This window comes from Leptopilina boulardi, unplaced genomic scaffold, assembly GCF_019393585.1.
Source record: "Leptopilina boulardi isolate dan_hultmark-lab unplaced genomic scaffold, ZJU_Lbou_2.1 LbouV2_165, whole genome shotgun sequence".
In the NCBI taxonomy this organism is placed as follows: Eukaryota; Metazoa; Arthropoda; class Insecta; order Hymenoptera; family Figitidae; genus Leptopilina; species Leptopilina boulardi.
In genome coordinates, this window is record NW_026137713.1 from 1,269,886 (window position 1) to 1,287,888 (window position 18,003).

Below are 18,003 nucleotides of genomic sequence, written 5' to 3' on the forward strand. Positions count from 1 at the left end.
ACGAAACTTTTATGTTTTTCTTATTATTTGTATAAAACAATACTTAATTATCAATAAAATATATAATTAGCGTTGCAATTAAAAAAATACTGTTAGATTCAATTTTGTCGAACACAAAAAGAATTTCCTACACTCTAACGACGCCATTCGCAATGAGCAGTAATGCCAACCCAAGATAACAAAAAATAAACTTTTTCAATTTTACCAACATGAAAATGCTTTTGACAAAAGTCTATTTTTTTTATTCATTTTTTTGCAATTCTTATATTTATTATGGATTAACAAAATAAAAATGTTATATTATTACGATTTTACTTATACATTACCTTTTTTTTGTTTAACATTTCGATGCTAAACTTTTTAAGTTAGATTCCCGTGTCAAAAAAATTTTATAGAAATATCCTAATTTTTTTTTTCCTGCCACGAAACTTTTATTATTTATCGATAATTTACCAAAATCTAAACTTAATTACTGTAGAATATATTCAATTAACGTTATGATTTAACTAATATGAAAAGATTAAATTTTCTCTAACGAAATATGGTTCTTCTCTCTCTGACGACGCCATTTGCAATGAGCTCCAGAGGCCAATGCCAACCCAAACCATGATAAAAAAAAAACTGAACTTATTCAATTCTACCAACATGAAATTAATTCCCTTTTAATAAAAGCCTAATTTTTTTTATTTATTCATTCATTTCTTCGGAAATTTTAATTATTTATTATTAATAAAATAAAAATGTTATATTATTACGATTTTACTTATACATTACCTTTTGTTTGTTTAACATTTCGATGCTAAACTTTTTAGGTTAGATTCCCGTGTCAAAAAAATTTTATAGAAATATCCTAATTTTTTTTTTCCTGCCACGAAACTTTGATTATTTATCGATAATTTACCAAAATCTAAACTTAATTACTGTAGAATATATACAATTAACGTTATGATTTAACTAATATGAAAAGATTAAATTTTCTCCAACGAAATATGGTTCTTCTCTATCTGACGACGCCATTTGCAATGAGCTCCAGAGGCCAATGCCAACCCAAACCATGATAAAAAAAAACTGAACTTATTCAATTCTACCAACATGAAATTATTTCGCTTTTAATAAAAGACATTATTATTTATTTATTCTTTTTTTTCGCGATTTTGCTATTTATTATTAATCAAATAAAAAATTTTATATTATTACGATTTTACTGATACATTACCTTTTGTTTGTTTAACATTTCGATGCTAAACTTTTTAGGTTAGATTTTCGTGTCAAAAAAATTTTATCGAAATATACTAATTTTTTTTTCCTGCCACGAAACTTTTATTATTTATCGATAATTTACTAAAATCTGAACTTAATTACTGTTAAATATATACAATTAACGTTATGATTTACCTAATATTAAAAGATTAAATTTTCTCTAACGAAATATGGTTCTTCTCTCTCTGACGACGCCATTTGCAATGAGCTCCAGTGGCGAATGCCAACCCAAACCATAATAAAAAAAAAAAACTGAACTTTTTCAGTTCTACCAACATGAAAATAATTCCCTCCTTTTTCTTTAATCTATATTATAGAGAAATTTCTTATATTTACGTCAAATATCAGCAAATTTCTTTCTATTTATTTATTAAAATGATTAAATTTTCTTTCTGGAATTTAATAATCTTTAATGTTTAAATCTAAAAGTAAATTCAAACCTTTTTGGAATAAATCCGACCAATCAGGATTGAAATAATTCGATATATCGATGAAAAACATGATTGTAAACGTAACCATAGTTAAAAAATTTTCATCGTCGAGTTTAATAATCTTTAATGTTTGTAATCAATGCCTCGAATTAGTTTTTAATCGACAAACTTCATCATCAACTTTGTGCTGTCAACAGAAAATTAAAATGCATAATTTATATGCACAGCGTTTACTTTTTCGGTAACAATTCATTTTCATAAAATATAATTGTGCAATTATGTTACCTGGAAAGTTGGACATGTCTCGCGATGAATGCAGAAAGTATTTACGAAGCTTAGGTGAGGTTATGTCTCTATGTGATTATTGCTTTATTTTTAAGAGTGAAATTGTTTTTAGAATAATATTTCAATATTTTTTATAATGAAAAAAACCATTTAGTAATTAATTTTTTTTTTTCATTAATCTATTCAGAAAATTCAAATTATATTTGTTAATAAATACTTGTTTTATTTTTATTTCACATCGAATTTATAAAACATTTTTTCAAGTTTCTTTTGTGTCTTTTTTTAATTGTGAAAATAATTAACCTTCTTCTAGTTAAGTTTTTTTTATAGGCGTTTTATTTATGTTAAAAAAGATTATTGTTTAGAACAATTTTTTCTTAGAATTATCTTTTATTGGGTGAATATTAGCTTTGTTTGTATCGTTTTTTAAGCTATGGTTTATAGACATATTGAAGTCTATTTCTTTTTTTTTTCATTTTTAAGTATCGTAATTTAAAATAGTTATTGATTATAAATTTTAATATCTGTAGAACTAGATGCCTACGCGAGCATGGTTTCCGTTTTAAGAGCTCAAGGTCCTTTTACTCATGAAAAACGAAAATTATTAGAAGAATTGGCAGGAGTTCTTCATATTTCTAATGAAAGGCATCGCGCTGAAATTCGACGAGCTGTTAACGACGATAGGTTAACTAATGTAGCGGAACAGTAAGTGGATTTTAGAAATTTTTTAAATAATATTTTTAATATAATAACATTAATTCTGAAAAGAAATATTTTTTTTTTCATTGTTATAATTGAAACAGATTAACTGGTCCAAATACTGGAACAGATTGGGCAACAGAAGGTCGTCGAATAGTTCCTTTGATACCTCGTTTAAAAGCTCGGAATGCATTTACAACTCTTGCAAATACTTTATCGCTTGTCACGGCCATGGCAAATAAGAAGCAACCACTTCCTGAAAAAATAATTAAAGATTCGAATGGTCAGTAAAAAAAAAAAAATTTAAGAATAAGAAACTTGAATACTTTGATATAATTCTAATTTTTTTATTTTGTGGTTTGTTTTTTAATTAACATTTTTTTTTTCAGTGACAATGGAAACGGATGTTGATTCTCCGCAGACATTTTTATCGGAAGAGGAAACTTCTGCTTCTTCGTCAATAGAACCTGAATTTCATGATAAAAAGCGAAAAAGATCAATAACTGAGGTAAGTAGTGTTATCGCAAAAATTATTTAATTAAATTGAAAAAATTTTCATGTACAATATTTTTTTTTCAGTCATCAGATACAGAGGGAAGTACATGTTCCAAGGAGAAAATTGCAAATAAATCTGAATCTTTAATAGTTCCTAATTTAAATCTAGATAATACGAAATTTTCTCTGTTAACAAATCCTTCTTGTAGCAAGGTAAATATTTCATTTTTTTTTAAATGTATATATTTTTCTTTTTTTTATATTTTGAATTGTATTTAATTTAATAAGCATAAAATATTAGAATAAAAAATATACAATTTTTGTTTAGAATATAGAATCACCGACTAGTTTACCATCGTCGGACGCACATAGGCATAATATCAGTAATAAAAATTCACCTAATGAAATTAATGTAGATAATTCAACAACTGTAGTTACGTCTCAAAATATTACGGTTGTTTCTGTAGGAGTCAGTAGTAATTTAGCCACTAATTCAACAGGTATGTTACCTTTGTTTTTTATTGAGAATTTTTTCTAAAAAAAAAAAAAAATGGAAAGTAAAAAGAAAATTATATTTTCAGTATCGAAGGAAACGAATACTGTTCCAACTGCTCAAACTGTTCAATATACTAGTGCCGCTGTTTCTTCTTGTATTGGATCAAAAAATAAAGTTAATTTATTACCATCGCAAGTGAAAACTGCTGTTGTTGGTCCAAGACGAATTTCCGTTACAATGCCGCCTAATATTGTTCAGCCCACAACAAGTAAAGTTGAACAAGTCAAGTTACAAAATGTACAAATAAACAGTGACAAAGGTAAACGAAAAAAATAATTTAGTTAATAAATAAAATAAATAAAAAAATTTCAATTTTTTTAGATATAAAATTAATTCCAGTGACGAATAATTTATCTAAAATAGAAATGGAAAAAATTGATGACGCAAGTACAAGTAAAACGGTATTAAAAACAATTACGCATATAGTGCCAAGCAATGTAAATACAAGTACCGGTGATCAGCAAACAATACTTGGTAATTAGAGAAATTTTCATAATTATTGAAAACAATACATTGTTCCAATAGGCTCAATTTATAACACCTATTTAAAAAAAAAAAAATTACAGATATCAATGCCCGGTTAACAAATGTAACTTCGGGAAATGCTAATTCCAGTGGTCCTGGTCCACCATGTGTTACAGCATCTCCAACAACTCTTACATGTAAAACAATGACACCCGTCAAGCCAAATAGTCATCCAACTGCTAAAATGGTTAATTTTCTAATTTTCTGATTCTTATTATTTATTATTTAAAACAAAATTTGTTTTTCGATTATTTTTTAAAACAATTTAAAAATATAAATTTTACATTCATTCTCAGATATTGAATTCGAAAGCTATAAGCATAGATCCAAAATCAAAAACGAATTTCGGGGGAAAAAGAAGTTTAATTGTTCTTCAAAAAGGAATGAAAAAAATTATGTTGTCTCATGGTGGAAAGGTGAGTAAATATTTTTTTCTTCAATTATTTAAATCACAAAAAATAAAAAATTTAGAAAAACAAGTTCCATTAAATTTGAAATTAATTTTTATTATAATAGTAATAATTTCAAAATGCACATGACATTGGAAACAAAATTGATCTAATAGAATTTTAATCGATTAAAAAGAAAATAAAACTAGAAGGATTGTATTTTAGGAAGCAAGAGGCAAAGTGATAAGTTCAGTAGCCTTGGTTCCTCGCATACCATCCAGTAATGGCGAACAAAGCGATACGGATTGCGCAAAATTAATCAACAAAGTAAAAAAACGAAAAGAAAATTAATTTTTTTATAACAAATTCAAAATTTTAGTATAATTTAAAATTCAAATGATTCAATTTAAAATTAATTACAAACTAACAAAATTAATTGAGAATTTTAAGAAATATTTTTTTCAATTAAATTTAATTTTTTGTAATTTCTTTAATTATTGTTAAGGTGAATATGTTGCAGCCTGGTAGTAAAATGGTCGTTTTGGATATTCGACAAGATGTTCTTGATAAAAATAGGATTTTTCCACAACGTTTAGAAACGCCAAATGTGATTGAAGTTGAAGCTAAAACAGCAACTTTAATACCAGCTAATAATCTTATATTAAACGATCAAGGCAATAATAGAACGACTATAGTGGAGAATGATTCTCAATTAAATAATAGTTCATTGATTAAACTTGTCAATAATGATAATGAAGAGAGGTGAGTATTTTCCATTTCTTATTTAAAATAATACAAAAAAAAGAGAAAATATTTTTAAAATTTAATTTTCTTTCAAGTCACAAAATGTCTCCCAATAATGTTTTCGAAGATACGGATTTTGCGGCAATTATCGAAAAAGCAAGTGACAAAGAACCACTTTTCATTTATAATGATAAAGAAACCGTTATCGATGGAACATTAGATCCTCAAACTGGAATTTATGAAATTCATTCGTCAGGTAATAGTTAATTATTTTAAGTTCTTTTTTCACTTTTGTTATGTTTTTTTTTGTAAATAATTTCTTTTTTTTCAATTTTATTAAAATATGTGTTTTGTTCTTTATCATCGTTGTATAATTATACGTTCGTTGTAAATAAACTTTTTTTTTTCTATCTTTAGTTTCTGTTAATTGTTTTCTTATTATTATTATTTTTTTTTTAATCAAAAATTTAATTATTGAATTAATAATTTTAATCCTTAATTCTTTTCCCCTAATTAAAAAGAATTTATTTTTATAATAAGAGGGCATTTTAAAGCCTGATATTGTTTCAGATGACGCTATCAAAAATGTTCAATGTGAGGAAACACTGTCAAGTGAAGAACTTGGTCAATTTAGTACAACTCTAGAAACAGAAATTATTAATTCCGAAAGTTCACAATGTACAGAAGGTGACAATACAAGTAGTATATCAGAAGAAGTTAACGATACAATATTAGTCGTGGAAAAATTAGATAAACTGATCAATTCTTAATTTTATAAAATATGATTTTAGTTTCTTTTAGAAAAATTTCCCAATAAATTTTAGATAGAAATGTCTCACTAATTGGAAGTAAAAAAAAGAAAAATTAATATTAATTAATTTTAAAACAAAATTAATTATTTTTATACACGATCAGTTTATTAAAAAAAAAAAAATAGTTTTAAACATTTTTTGAGATGACTATATATTTAATATTTGTAAGTTTTTTTCGCAAATATTTTTTATATGTTTTTGGAAACAATTTATCATTTTAATGACATTTTTTTACAATTTGCCTGATATTATGAAAAAATAGTAACGTGCCAAAATATTCATTTTGGTTTCTTTATTGAGACACCGGAGTCAAATAAAATTTAACGTTTTTAATGCATAATAATTGAAATTTTTTTTTGTTGCAATGGGTTAATTGATATACTTAATAGTTGTTATTTATTCAATAAAAAAAAGAGACTGAATAAGCTTTTTTTCTATAAAAAAAAAATCTCGAGTTACATTTTTCAGATAACTCAAAGGGATTTGTATAAATACTCTGTAAAACACTGAACATAAAAAGAAAACTTAGTACAAGTTCTGTAAAAAAAAAAAAATTTTAATCGAAATATTTCCTGTAAATAAAATCATTTTAAAAAAAATTCAAATTTAGAGAAAAAGTTTATCAACAAAAAATTGTAAAGTCCCTTTTTTATAAATTAAAAATAATTTTCCCAATTTTTTGTTTTTTCGTTCTAAAACAGAGTTTATTGAATACAATCTTAATTTCCTAATGAAAAAAAAAACTATCAAAAAATTTATGAAAAATATTTTGATAAAATCAAAATCGACTAATATTTAAAATTAATGTATAGCATCTGTGTTATGTTAGAAAAATCTTTGTCCCACTTTTTTTTTCTTTTTTTTTTTGGAATTGTACATTCTTTAAACATCCATATGTTGTATATAAATTTTAATTATACATTGTGAAAATGTAACAAATTTTGGATTTATTAATTTAGTGTGAAAATAAAAATTGTTGCTTTGTATAAATAATTTTTTTTATCAATATTATTCTTAATTAAGATTCTGATTTATTGGTTTGAAGAGTGAAAAAAAAAAAAATGGTTGATAATTACAATTAATAAGGTCTTGGAGGTGGTCCACCGCGCATCATTCCAGGTGGTGGTCCTCTCATTGGAGGACCCATTGGAGGTCCACCTCGACCCATTGGAGGCATTCCTGGTGGCATACCTGTTAAAAAATTGAAATAATTTTTAAAATGATTTCAAAAAAATTAATTAATTTTTGTTTTAGAATAAAAAAATTTTTTTTCTTTAAGCAATAAACTTACCCATCATGCCGGGTGGAGGTCCCATCATTCCAGGTGGTGGTCCACCGACTGGCATTCGTGGAGGAGCACCAGGATGCATTTGTGGTGGTGCTGACACTTGTCCTCTACCACCGGGTGTCATTATTTGTTGTGAAGGACCGCCAACACCACGTACCGGTCCCTGTAATCCAGCTGGTATACCAGCGACATTTGCTGGCATTCCACGACCAGCGGCTCTTCCCATTCCTGGTCCAGGTGCAGCGCCTGGAATTGGTACTCTTGGTAAACCTTCTTCGGGAGGAGGTGGTCCTTCAACAGTTAACGAGACAATATTCTCCCCACGTAATAAAACAAAACCAAGAACACGCTTCTCCTCTCTTTCCGGTTGTTTGGTATTTTTTGGTTTGATTTTACGAAATTCCTCACAATCACCAAGAATTAAATTCATATGCTTGTCAAAAGCTTTGAATGTTCCAATGAAAGTACGAGAATCTTGTAGGATAATTCGCACTCTATAGTTGATGTGCTGCAGCATCTTATTATTCTTTCCGATCGTCTAAAAATAATTTCAATTAAGGTATTTATAATAAATTTAATTTTTCCATTTTCTTTTTGCTATGCCATTTTTTTTAGATATTATAAACGTAGCATCCTAACCTTATTCTTTAAAAAAAAAATTATCGCATTACGGACAAAAATAAAATTTCTTTTACAATTATTATCCTGCAAATTTGTAAATAATATTTTACTATTAAAAATAAAGTAAATTTTGTGTATATATACATAAAATTGATAAAAACGATGTCAAAATTTATAGGTTATGTCAAAGACGCCAAAAGATCATTAATGTTTTCACTGTTTTTGTAACTATATTAGAGAAAAATAATAACTTACCATTTTTGCGGTTTCTTCTTTTTTGGTTTTTAATTTAAAAAATTAATAAATATTCTTAGATTTAAGAATATTATTCTTTTAAAAACTTTGGGCCGGTCTGATCACGCCAAAACGTTTCACTTCCGACCAGGGTTGCGTACGTAATATACTTGACGTAAATTACATGGTTTTTTACATGTATATTACGTATGTAATTTACGTGCTTAGTTTTTTACGTAATTTACTTTTTCAAAATGGCCGCTTAAACTCCGTGATCCTGAAAATAAAATTGAGTGGCACAATTGCAAATTGCGAAAAATAAAATGCGTAGAGGTGGAAGGCCGCGAAATTCTTTTTGGAAGGAATTGTCGTATGTTTTGGTGAAACTCGATGGGAAAAATGCAGCATTTTGTCCTGGGTGCAAGAGAACTATGACAAATACTCCTTTTTCATCAGTTTTCAAGCGTGAAAATTTTAAACTTTGCCAAGGAATTGCTTGGCGTTTTCGATTTTGTGGATTCATATCCATATACTTATTTTTTAAAAGTTTTAAAATAATTAATTTGTTGCTTTTCTGTGATACTAATATTTGTTTACATATTTTTTATTGATCGCCAGACCGCCGCCATATTTTTTTACATTTATTACAGGTTTTTTACGTATATTACATTTTTTACGTAATATACGTCAAAAACCTCGAGTGACGCGTCACTGTGCAACCCTGCTTCCGACCCGACATAATAGAGTTTCCGTACTCTGCATTATCAACTGATCTTAAATTATATTTTATCTGCAGATGGAAAGTTCTTCTTTATCCACATTACTAGTAAGTAGTTTTCAAATTGTCCACCAATTTCCTTTCTATTCCCGCCAAAATTGTTCTTTGTTCTTGTCTTCTTGTGTTTTCCACAGTTTTTTTTTTAGTTGCACATTTTTTTTAATTACTTCAACTAAAACATGTTGAAAACAGTAAATAATTGTGATATTTATGTAAATATACGTGTTGAGCATAGAAAAAATTCATTGCAAAAGTTTTTTTGAGAAAATATATTCTAAAATTCTAAGATTTGGAATTTTTAGGTTAGGTTTTGTTTTATTATTCATTTTTTCGGTTTTTTTTTCTTTTATATCCGGTTTTCTACCTACTTTTCATTAACTTATAATCAGAATATATTCATTTTAATTGTTTATACATATTTTTTGGAACAAAGGAAAAAAAAAAATTTGTATTTATACCCATGGCGTCATGACATCACCTTGGTCGGAATTTTTCCAATTTTTAATTGAATTTATATATTATAATTATTTTTCTTTGAATTTCAGATATTCCAAGGACACTTTTTTTCATCATCAGGAAGGAATTAATTTCAAAATTAAAAAGTAAGCGCTAAAAATTGTGAAGTAGAAGAAAATATTTAATCAATCATTATTTTAGGGAGAAAATCTTTTTTTTCAAAAAAAAAAAAAAAACGAAACTGTTTTTCGTAAATTATATTTGAGTATATCTGATAATTTTTGTTACTTTGAAGCTTGAGATATTTGTTGAGAACGCAAGGGCCACATTTTTAGGAGTCAAACGAGTTCGATGACCGAGGCCTTATACTGTACATTCGAAACGTTAGGGCCTCAATTCTTAATATTTTTTTTTTCCTTTTTTTGTTCTTAAGAGAAGCTTATTCGAGGATATATTAAGTTGAACCTTTTTTAAAGACTTACATAATTTCCTGCATTCTCATACTATAATAGTTATTATAGTTACACTAGGACTTTTTTTTTGTTGCATCATTTAATTTCTTTTTTTTTTGTTTTTGATAACTTTCATTTATTTTTTCAACTTGAATTTGTTTTTTAAATATAAAAAAAAAATCTTCAATTTCATCAGCCAAAATTGAAATGCATATATTTATTTTGGTGAATAGAATATTTAAATAAATTCATTTCGAATTAACAACGTTGTAATAGGATAATGAAAAGGATTTTTTTACAAAGGGAATATTGAATAGAATGAATGAAGAGGGGAGCAATATTTGAATTAATGTTTAGGTCTAGTTTTTGGTATGTTTATTGTTTGAAAGGTTACGTAAGGGCCAGGAAAAGGGAGTTTTGAAAAATGGAGAAAGTTTTATTATATAGAAAATTTTTGTGCACAATGATAAATACGTCCTTGGGCAATGTCCAATGCACTGTGCTTGGTATATAGTATAGAATATATAGCTGCAGTTACACGTGGTACTCGGTCAGTGGCCTTTTTTTAACTTACAGTATAACCAGCTACGCGTGCGGCTCTCTTTACATGTATATTGAGATTTCGCGTCACCCACCTCGAATCTTCACAACACTTTTTTTTTCCCCTCCCCTTACTCATTGATGAAAGCCCGAGTATTTTAATCCCTATCCCAGATAGATCAGAATACACGCGCTTCATAAAGCCTGATAAAACTTACAAGATTTTTATGTATATATGTATTAGTTATTATCATAAAATGTCGACAAAACAGAATAGAACATATATTTAAAAAATACACATCAGATGAAAATTAAAAAAAAAAAAATGTTAAAAATTTATTTGAATTTTAAATGAGTTTTTATGATTTTTCCAAACTTTTGATTTTATATTTTTTTTTTTCGCAGGAATTGGAAATAGAATTTTCAAAAAATATATTATTTTTTATCTTTTTTGATAATCTGGAAAATATGGACTGTCTATACGCATACGAAGATAGCTCTGGTGACTGATTATATTTACTTCTGTAACGACCTACATTCCAGAATTAAAATACGCTTTTGGATTCGGGATACAATTTCTCGTTTCACGATGATGAAAGGATTCATGAACATTGTTTTTAATTCAGATGGTCAAGAAACAAGAAATTTTTTAGGAAAGTAGAAATTTCATATAGTAATTGAATATTTTAAATCTATTTTTTTCTTCTAATTTGCAAAGAAATTGAAAATTTCACTCTAAATTATTCTATTGTCAATTTAAACTATATTTTTTTAATATATTATAATTCAAATTATTTTTCATGTTTTGTAAGGGATAGTTTTATTTATGATTTGATTTCTTTCAGCATTTCTAATGACTTTGGAGATTGCAAAATATTCATGCCTTTTTGGAAGGAAAGAAAAAAAAGTCCTGCGTTCGACGAGAATAGTGTGACTAACAACTAACATCAAATAAAGGGTCCAAGAAGTAGGTCAACATTTAGAGGGAAGGGAAGATCGCCCAACTAGTTCTGCATTTGATGAGAAGGGTGAGTGAAGTGTGATTATTCAAACGCACTTATCATTTATAACGACGTATATCAATACGCTTTTAAAAAGGACAAAACAATCAAGATTTTAAATACTATTAAAATAGTTTGAAATAATTTTTAAATATAAAACTAAATAATTAAAATTTAGATTTAAAAAACAATCGAAAATTCCCAAAAGAAATAAATTTCAAATTTTCTATCAAAAATATAACGAAAAATAATTATATATACATATTATTGTTTGCAAAACAGTAATTCCTGATTTTATCAAAAAAAAAATTAATCAATAGTCTGAAACAAAATAACAAATAAAAATTGTTTTCAAAACAATTTCGATTAATATTTTCGAGCAGAGGTTAACAACATATGTATTATCTTTTTCCCAGAATACTGATTTCACAACAACAAAAATTGAATGTGGGTTTTCCTGAATATTTTGTATATTTATATCAGTGTGTGAAGAAGGTAATTTATTAATATATAAAAATACAATTCGAATGAAAGGAGTAAACGATGACAGTAGAGAGAATGTGTGTGAATAACACAATCTTGTGTCCACTCTGTTATTTTCCCTTTGCCATTTCAGTTTCATCATGATTGCGACTTCTAAGGTCGTTGCGGCATAGTGTATAGCTTAAAACAAGTCGCGTTGAGATTGGTCAAGGTACGACACCGCTCTAGACAGAACCCCACTCCATGCGTCATTCTCTACCTCTTCTCTCTCCCCCCTCGTTGTTTCCTCCGACTCTAACTTCAACAGAGTTTCTATATACACGAGCTCGATTATTCTTCTTCGTGATCACATACATATTAGACAGAATTCCCCTCTCGAATAAGAAAATAAAAAAAAAATTGTATATATTATGTCCACTGAATACAAAATTAATTTTAGTTTTTATTCACTAAATTCATGATTCAATTATTGATCAATGAACTTATTGGATCGCATTTTATTTTCCTTCATTATAATTCATTGACATCTGATTTTATTCATTTGGACAAAATTCTATTTGAATTTTTATTAATTTGAATTTTCATTTGTACACATTTTTAATTGATTCAAATTTTTCATTTCGCTGAATTATTATTGATTCGAATATTAATTTGCCCGAAATTTTAATTGTAAGAATTTTTATTTGACCGAAATTCTATTTGCACGAATTTTTATTCATTCAAATTTTTTATTTAGCTGAATTATTATTGATTCGAATATTAATTTGCCCGAAATTTTAATTGTAAGAATTTTTATTTGACAGAATTTCTATTTGTACAAATTTTTATTGATTCAAATTTTTCATTTTTTTAATTTCCGAATTTTCATTTGGTTGAAATTCAATTTGCTCAGAATTTTTATTGATCCGAATTTTCATTGGATTGAAATTCAATTTGCTCAGAATTTTTATTGATCGGAATTTTTATTTGTCCGAAATTTATGTGTTTATTTGTCATCTAAATTTTAATTTGTTCAAAGTTCTATTTGTCCGAATTTGTATTGATTCGAATTTTTATTTATCTGAACAATTAATTAATTAATTAAATAGTTAATTCATTTTAAAGTGAATTTTTTTAAAAAAATAATCCCAATTTGAAAAAAATGGTTAATTTAATTAAATTGTTATAAAATTCTTGAATTGAAATTAATTCGGATAAAAAAATTTCGGATGTATTGATATATTTCTCACGATGTTTGATGGAGAATTCACTTCAAATAAGTTAGGATTAGAGTTAAAATTGTTTTCTATTTCTGTTTTTTTTTTTTAAACCCGAAAGTCCTGAGAAGATAATGCGTTTGATGAATTCTTTTTTGGGGAAAGATACAGTATTGATTGTCTCAGGCCTCTCTCTCTCTCTTTCTCTAAAGGATCGTCTCTTTGGTATTGCGCATGTATATATAGGGCTATTCCAGTAGTGTTGAATTCTCTTTGTCTTGCTCAGCTTTCAAGTTAGAATGGATCACCTGAAATATAACTCTTCTTCAGTACTCCAATTGCATCGGCAAAAATTTTACACCTGATACACAATTTTCTGCCGCGCGAGAATGTACAGGAATTTATTATTGGAAATTTTCCATTTCTCGGCCCGTTTCTGTTATTTGTTTCTCTTTTTTTTTGTAAAAAAATAATTCTATATTTAATTTTAAATTAATAATTTAATAAAAAAAATTTTTTTTAATTAATTTTTTTTCAATAAAAAATAAAAAGAGTAGTTTTAAATTAAGTTATTTAAAAAGTAATATAAAATTAAGTAAACGGTAATTTTAATTTTACTGCGATCGAAAGGCATTCATATTTTTTTTTTTTTTTTGGTACAAAATTGCCCTCTCCGTTTATCGGGCTCTCTGATAAAATTTTTCGCTGAGCCTAAAAAAAGCGATAAAATGTATCAAATGCGATGTTAATTCAATCGTTTAAAATCAAGATTTTCTTGTTTTGATTACATATATAGTCAATTATAATATAATTCCTGTTTTCGTTTCTTTTTTTTCTCAGTACTTTTACAAATATATGATATAATTTGCAGCTTGTTTACCTTAAATTTTATCAGTTTCCGGGAATATTGAGGCATTTTGAACATTTATTCTGGGTGACTGCGGGAAATTAATATTGAGAAAACAAAAGTATAAACCTCGAAAACACACGCAAGATGTCGAGAGAGATTTGGGAATTGGGTTTTTGCTGAGTCATGAAAGTATAGAAAAAAAAGAAAGAAAAATTAATTTTGATTCGAAAAATAACTGCTAATTAAAAAATGTAATAATTTTTTTATAATTTCTCTTAGTGGCCTGAATTTAAATTAGAATAAATTTTTCTCTTTTTTGTAATCGATATTTTATTGTCTAGAACTGTTTGTTTGTTTATTGATTAGAAAATTGGTAGGGAAAAAAAAAGTACTTCGTTTTACATATTTTGCCTTGAGGTTTTTCATTGTATGTATGTTGTATTGAAAGGAAAAAAAAGAGGTATATATATGTATTATATGTATCGTGACCATCGCACGCAGCGTCCAATGTTCTGTTCTGAGGCTGCAGTCGTGGTTTCTTGCCTTACACGTGCAACATACGCACTGGGTCATTGCTCTGTACTCCCTGTTATAATATTGTTACACACACACACACCACTGAACATGTTCGCTGGATCACGAAATTTCGTAGCCTTCCCCAAGCATTGCGCGCATGGTCTTTAAAAAAAAATCACCCCGTCAAATTTTGTTCCATTTTTATTTAAAAACAAATTTGCATTGTCTCGCAGAAAAAATGGTTTCTAAAAATAGATAAATTGATTCATTAAAAAGAACCGGTAATTTAATTTTTTGCTCAAATTATTACATAAATTTAAATTTTGATCTTGAAAAAAAATAATAGAAAATTTTAGAAATAATTTTTACAATTAAAATATTGAAAAACGCTTTTGGAGTTTTTTTTCTCTCAAAATAGATTTTTTTTTGTCATTGATGGAAAAATAATGTTTAATTCAAGAAAAATATTTGTTTTGATGAAGATTTATGTATTACTTTTTAATGACTTTATCAAACTTCCTGTGATATAATAATTAAACTGACGAGAACAGATAATACATATATAATATTGTTTCAATCACTGTTATTGATTTTCTTTGACATTAATAATATTTCTCTATTACAGAATAAAATAAAAAATTTAATATTTTGAAATTTTGGAGAATGTATAGTTATTTTTAAAATTTTTACCATAAATAATGTTAAATAGATTAGAACTGTAATTATTGTTTCACGTGGATGTTTCTATATTATCTTATCTTTAGTTTTTTTATTTTTGTTGTAAATATCTTAAATTTTTATGAATGTGAAAAATACACCTGTAGTTTTTAACCATAGAAAAATATTAATTTTTATCATTATTATAATACAAATGTTACTATTTTTTTTTTTCAATGAATGAATGTTAAAATATTTTTACAAATTATTTATTTTTAATCATAAAGGAGTTTAAATAAAAAAAAATAGAAATATTTCATTCATAAATGATTTAAATGGGTTGTTGTTTTTCTAATCAATTTAGATTTGAATTACAAAAAGAGAGAGAAAGAGAGACGTAGTACTTATAACATGTATATTATCTGGTCTCTACGAAAAGGTATTTCTCTACTTAAAAAAGATGATGTCATCAATGTTTACTACTTCGTGCGGAAGAAATATTCGTCTGTTTAACACGTAACTGTGTTACTGAAAGAATCGAAGGTCGTTACTACTTCGTGATTTGTACCACTTTTCTACGTCTTATATAGAAATATTTTTTTTCTCCTTCCTTTTTTTTCTATAATCATCAAATGATAGATTACTTATTTATGTTCTTTCTATATATAAAACATGTGTGTAACATATTTTTGCAAGGAAAACAATTTTTCAAAAACATTTTTTTTTATATCAAAACGGTATTTTTTTTCCTCATAAATGCGGGTTGAATGCACTACTTTGTTGTTGGAAAATTGAGATTTACAATTTTTTTTTCTGATTTCAGAATTGAGAAGGGAAATTAAAAGTTTTGCCGATGATTTAATTGACAAAAGGCGGAAGTCTTTTTTGGAAATTTACCGCATGAACCCTGAACTTTAAACAAGGAAAATTTATCATGTAAGTCATTATTTCTTAATAATTTACATTATTATTGTTTACAATTATCTTTCGTGAAATCATTTTTTTTTCTCGATATTTTTTCCAATTTTTTGTTATTTAGAAAATCTGGAGTTTAAAATCTGAAAAAATTTTTAAATTATTTTAATTGTCAATTTTTTTTGGTGTTTTTAATATTAAATTAATTGAACTAACATTTGCAGACTAATCATTTTCGATGTGATAAGACATCGTAATATTGGGTGTAGAGATATGAAAATTATCATTTTTTTTTATCAAACTAATATTTCTTATCGTCATTGTCTTAGAGCGTCAAGTGATCATCGTCGGGAACGTCAGAACTGGAAAAGCACGAGGCGGATTTTGAAGGCGCGCATACGGTGAAAGGAGAAAATGATACTTATATGTGTGAATAATGTGAGTATATATACGTATATACACGTGTGGAACTAATACAGAGAAACTTGTTGTCAGTGATAGCGAGGCTTTACTTGATATACAAGACAATCATTATAAGCCATATACATACATATATTTGTGTGTCGGTGAAATGCACGCGCAAAGTCGACTTCGTAGGTCACCACGTTCTCTCTGCAGCACTCTCTCCAAAAAAACATTCTTTTCCTCTCTGTCACGCTCTGTTTTTCTCCATCAACTCTTCCCTCACTATCGGTTTGTTTCCTTCTCTTTTTCTCTTACCTCGATATCGGCTATACCTTTTTCTCTTTCTCTCATCAACTTGCCGCACTTGGCTCTCCCTCCATTTGGTTCACTTCTACCCTCCAGAGTCTCTCAATCAGGCTCCGAATGTTGTATTCTTTAATTTTAAAAAAAAAAAAATTTTTTGATTTTTCATCAATCATCAAATCCTGTCATTGTATGCAGATTCTTTTAAATCATTCACCATATTTAAGAGAAAAAAAAACCAAAATTTATATAGGGATTATTGACCTCTTAGAATCATTCTCAAACAATAGTGATTCAAAATAATTGAATAACAGAAAAAATGTCCTTTAATTTTTACTTTTAGTAAAAAACTTTCTTTTACTTAGTTAAATTTTTTATTTAGTAATTTTTTTTAAATGTCAAATAAAAATTCTGTCCAATCAGATAAAATACTTAAATAAAAATTTGCGAGCAAAACGTACAGTAGGAAATTCGCAAAAAAAAAAATTCGCTGTTTAAAATCGAATTGAAAATCCAATCCAAAAATAGAATAAATATAAAATATATATAGAAAAGTCAAAAGAAAATTTGCTAATTTTTAAATTCTTTTTGTAAATAAAAATTCGCGGGAAAAATTTACAGTAGAAAATTAGCAAAAAAAAAAATTCGCTGTTTAAAATCGAATTGAAAATCCAATCCAAAAATAGAATAAATATAAAATATATAGAAAAGCCAAAAGAAAATTGCTAATTTTTAAATTCTTTTTGTAAATAAAAATTCGCGGGCAAAATTTACAGTAGAAAATTAGCAAAAAAATTGGGTTTTATACAATTTACTGGAAAAATAAAATAATATCAAATATAAATATTCTGCCGAAAGAAAATTCTTATAAAATTTGCAAAAAATTTATTCCCTGTTTAAAATCCAATGGAATTTGAAATTATTTTTTTTTTTTTTTTGCTAATATTTAATAATTATTAAATTTTTAATTTTGCAAAAAAAAAATCAAGCGAGGCTATACAATAATAAAGGGCAATTTGAGAGACTCTGGTGTGACATTTGTCTTTGTCGGTGGTGGATATTGTCGTGTTCTCTCTCGCCCTTGTGTGTATCATCGCACGCGCGCCGTCGAT

The 18,003-nt window shown here is 26.8% G+C and overlaps 2 protein-coding genes and 1 long non-coding RNA gene across 7 annotated transcripts; 2 read left to right on the top strand and 1 right to left on the bottom strand.

Moving 5' to 3' along the window:
- The first annotated feature begins 1,823 nt into the window (after positions 1-1,823).
- On the top strand, positions 1,824-7,169 carry LOC127277020 (BRCA2-interacting transcriptional repressor EMSY). 5 transcript variants are annotated; one of them, XM_051297807.1, is made up of 14 exons: positions 1,824-2,030; positions 2,507-2,681; positions 2,780-2,958; positions 3,065-3,183; positions 3,255-3,383; positions 3,499-3,670; positions 3,752-3,985; positions 4,048-4,200; positions 4,293-4,438; positions 4,548-4,667; positions 4,866-4,967; positions 5,146-5,402; positions 5,480-5,640; positions 5,955-7,169. In XM_051297807.1, the coding sequence occupies exons 1-14, from the start codon at positions 1,970-1,972 to the stop codon at positions 6,152-6,154; spliced, it is 2,208 nt and encodes a 735-aa protein (XP_051153764.1). In that variant the 5' UTR covers positions 1,824-1,969; the 3' UTR covers positions 6,155-7,169. The 5 variants fall into 5 exon arrangements, with proteins under 5 accessions (XP_051153764.1, XP_051153766.1, XP_051153769.1 ...); XM_051297809.1 differs by having other exon boundaries at positions 5,161-5,402; XM_051297812.1 differs by having other exon boundaries at positions 5,939-6,154.
- A 35-nt stretch (positions 7,170-7,204) lies between these two features.
- Positions 7,205-8,515, bottom strand: LOC127277024 (small nuclear ribonucleoprotein-associated protein B). The gene is made up of 3 exons (XM_051297818.1): positions 8,361-8,515; positions 7,488-8,022; positions 7,205-7,387 (listed from the first exon to the last, which is right to left on the bottom strand). Exons 1-3 carry the CDS (start codon positions 8,361-8,363, stop codon positions 7,275-7,277), a joined length of 651 nt encoding a protein of 216 aa, XP_051153775.1. The 5' UTR covers positions 8,364-8,515; the 3' UTR covers positions 7,205-7,274.
- Positions 8,516-8,666: 151 nt separating this feature from the next.
- LOC127277025 (uncharacterized) lies at positions 8,667-16,653 on the top strand. Its single transcript, XR_007842306.1, has 5 exons — positions 8,667-9,165; positions 9,663-9,719; positions 10,971-11,593; positions 16,092-16,204; positions 16,513-16,653. It is a non-coding gene; the product is annotated as an uncharacterized LOC127277025 (long non-coding RNA).
- Positions 16,654-18,003: the final 1,350 nt, after the last annotated feature.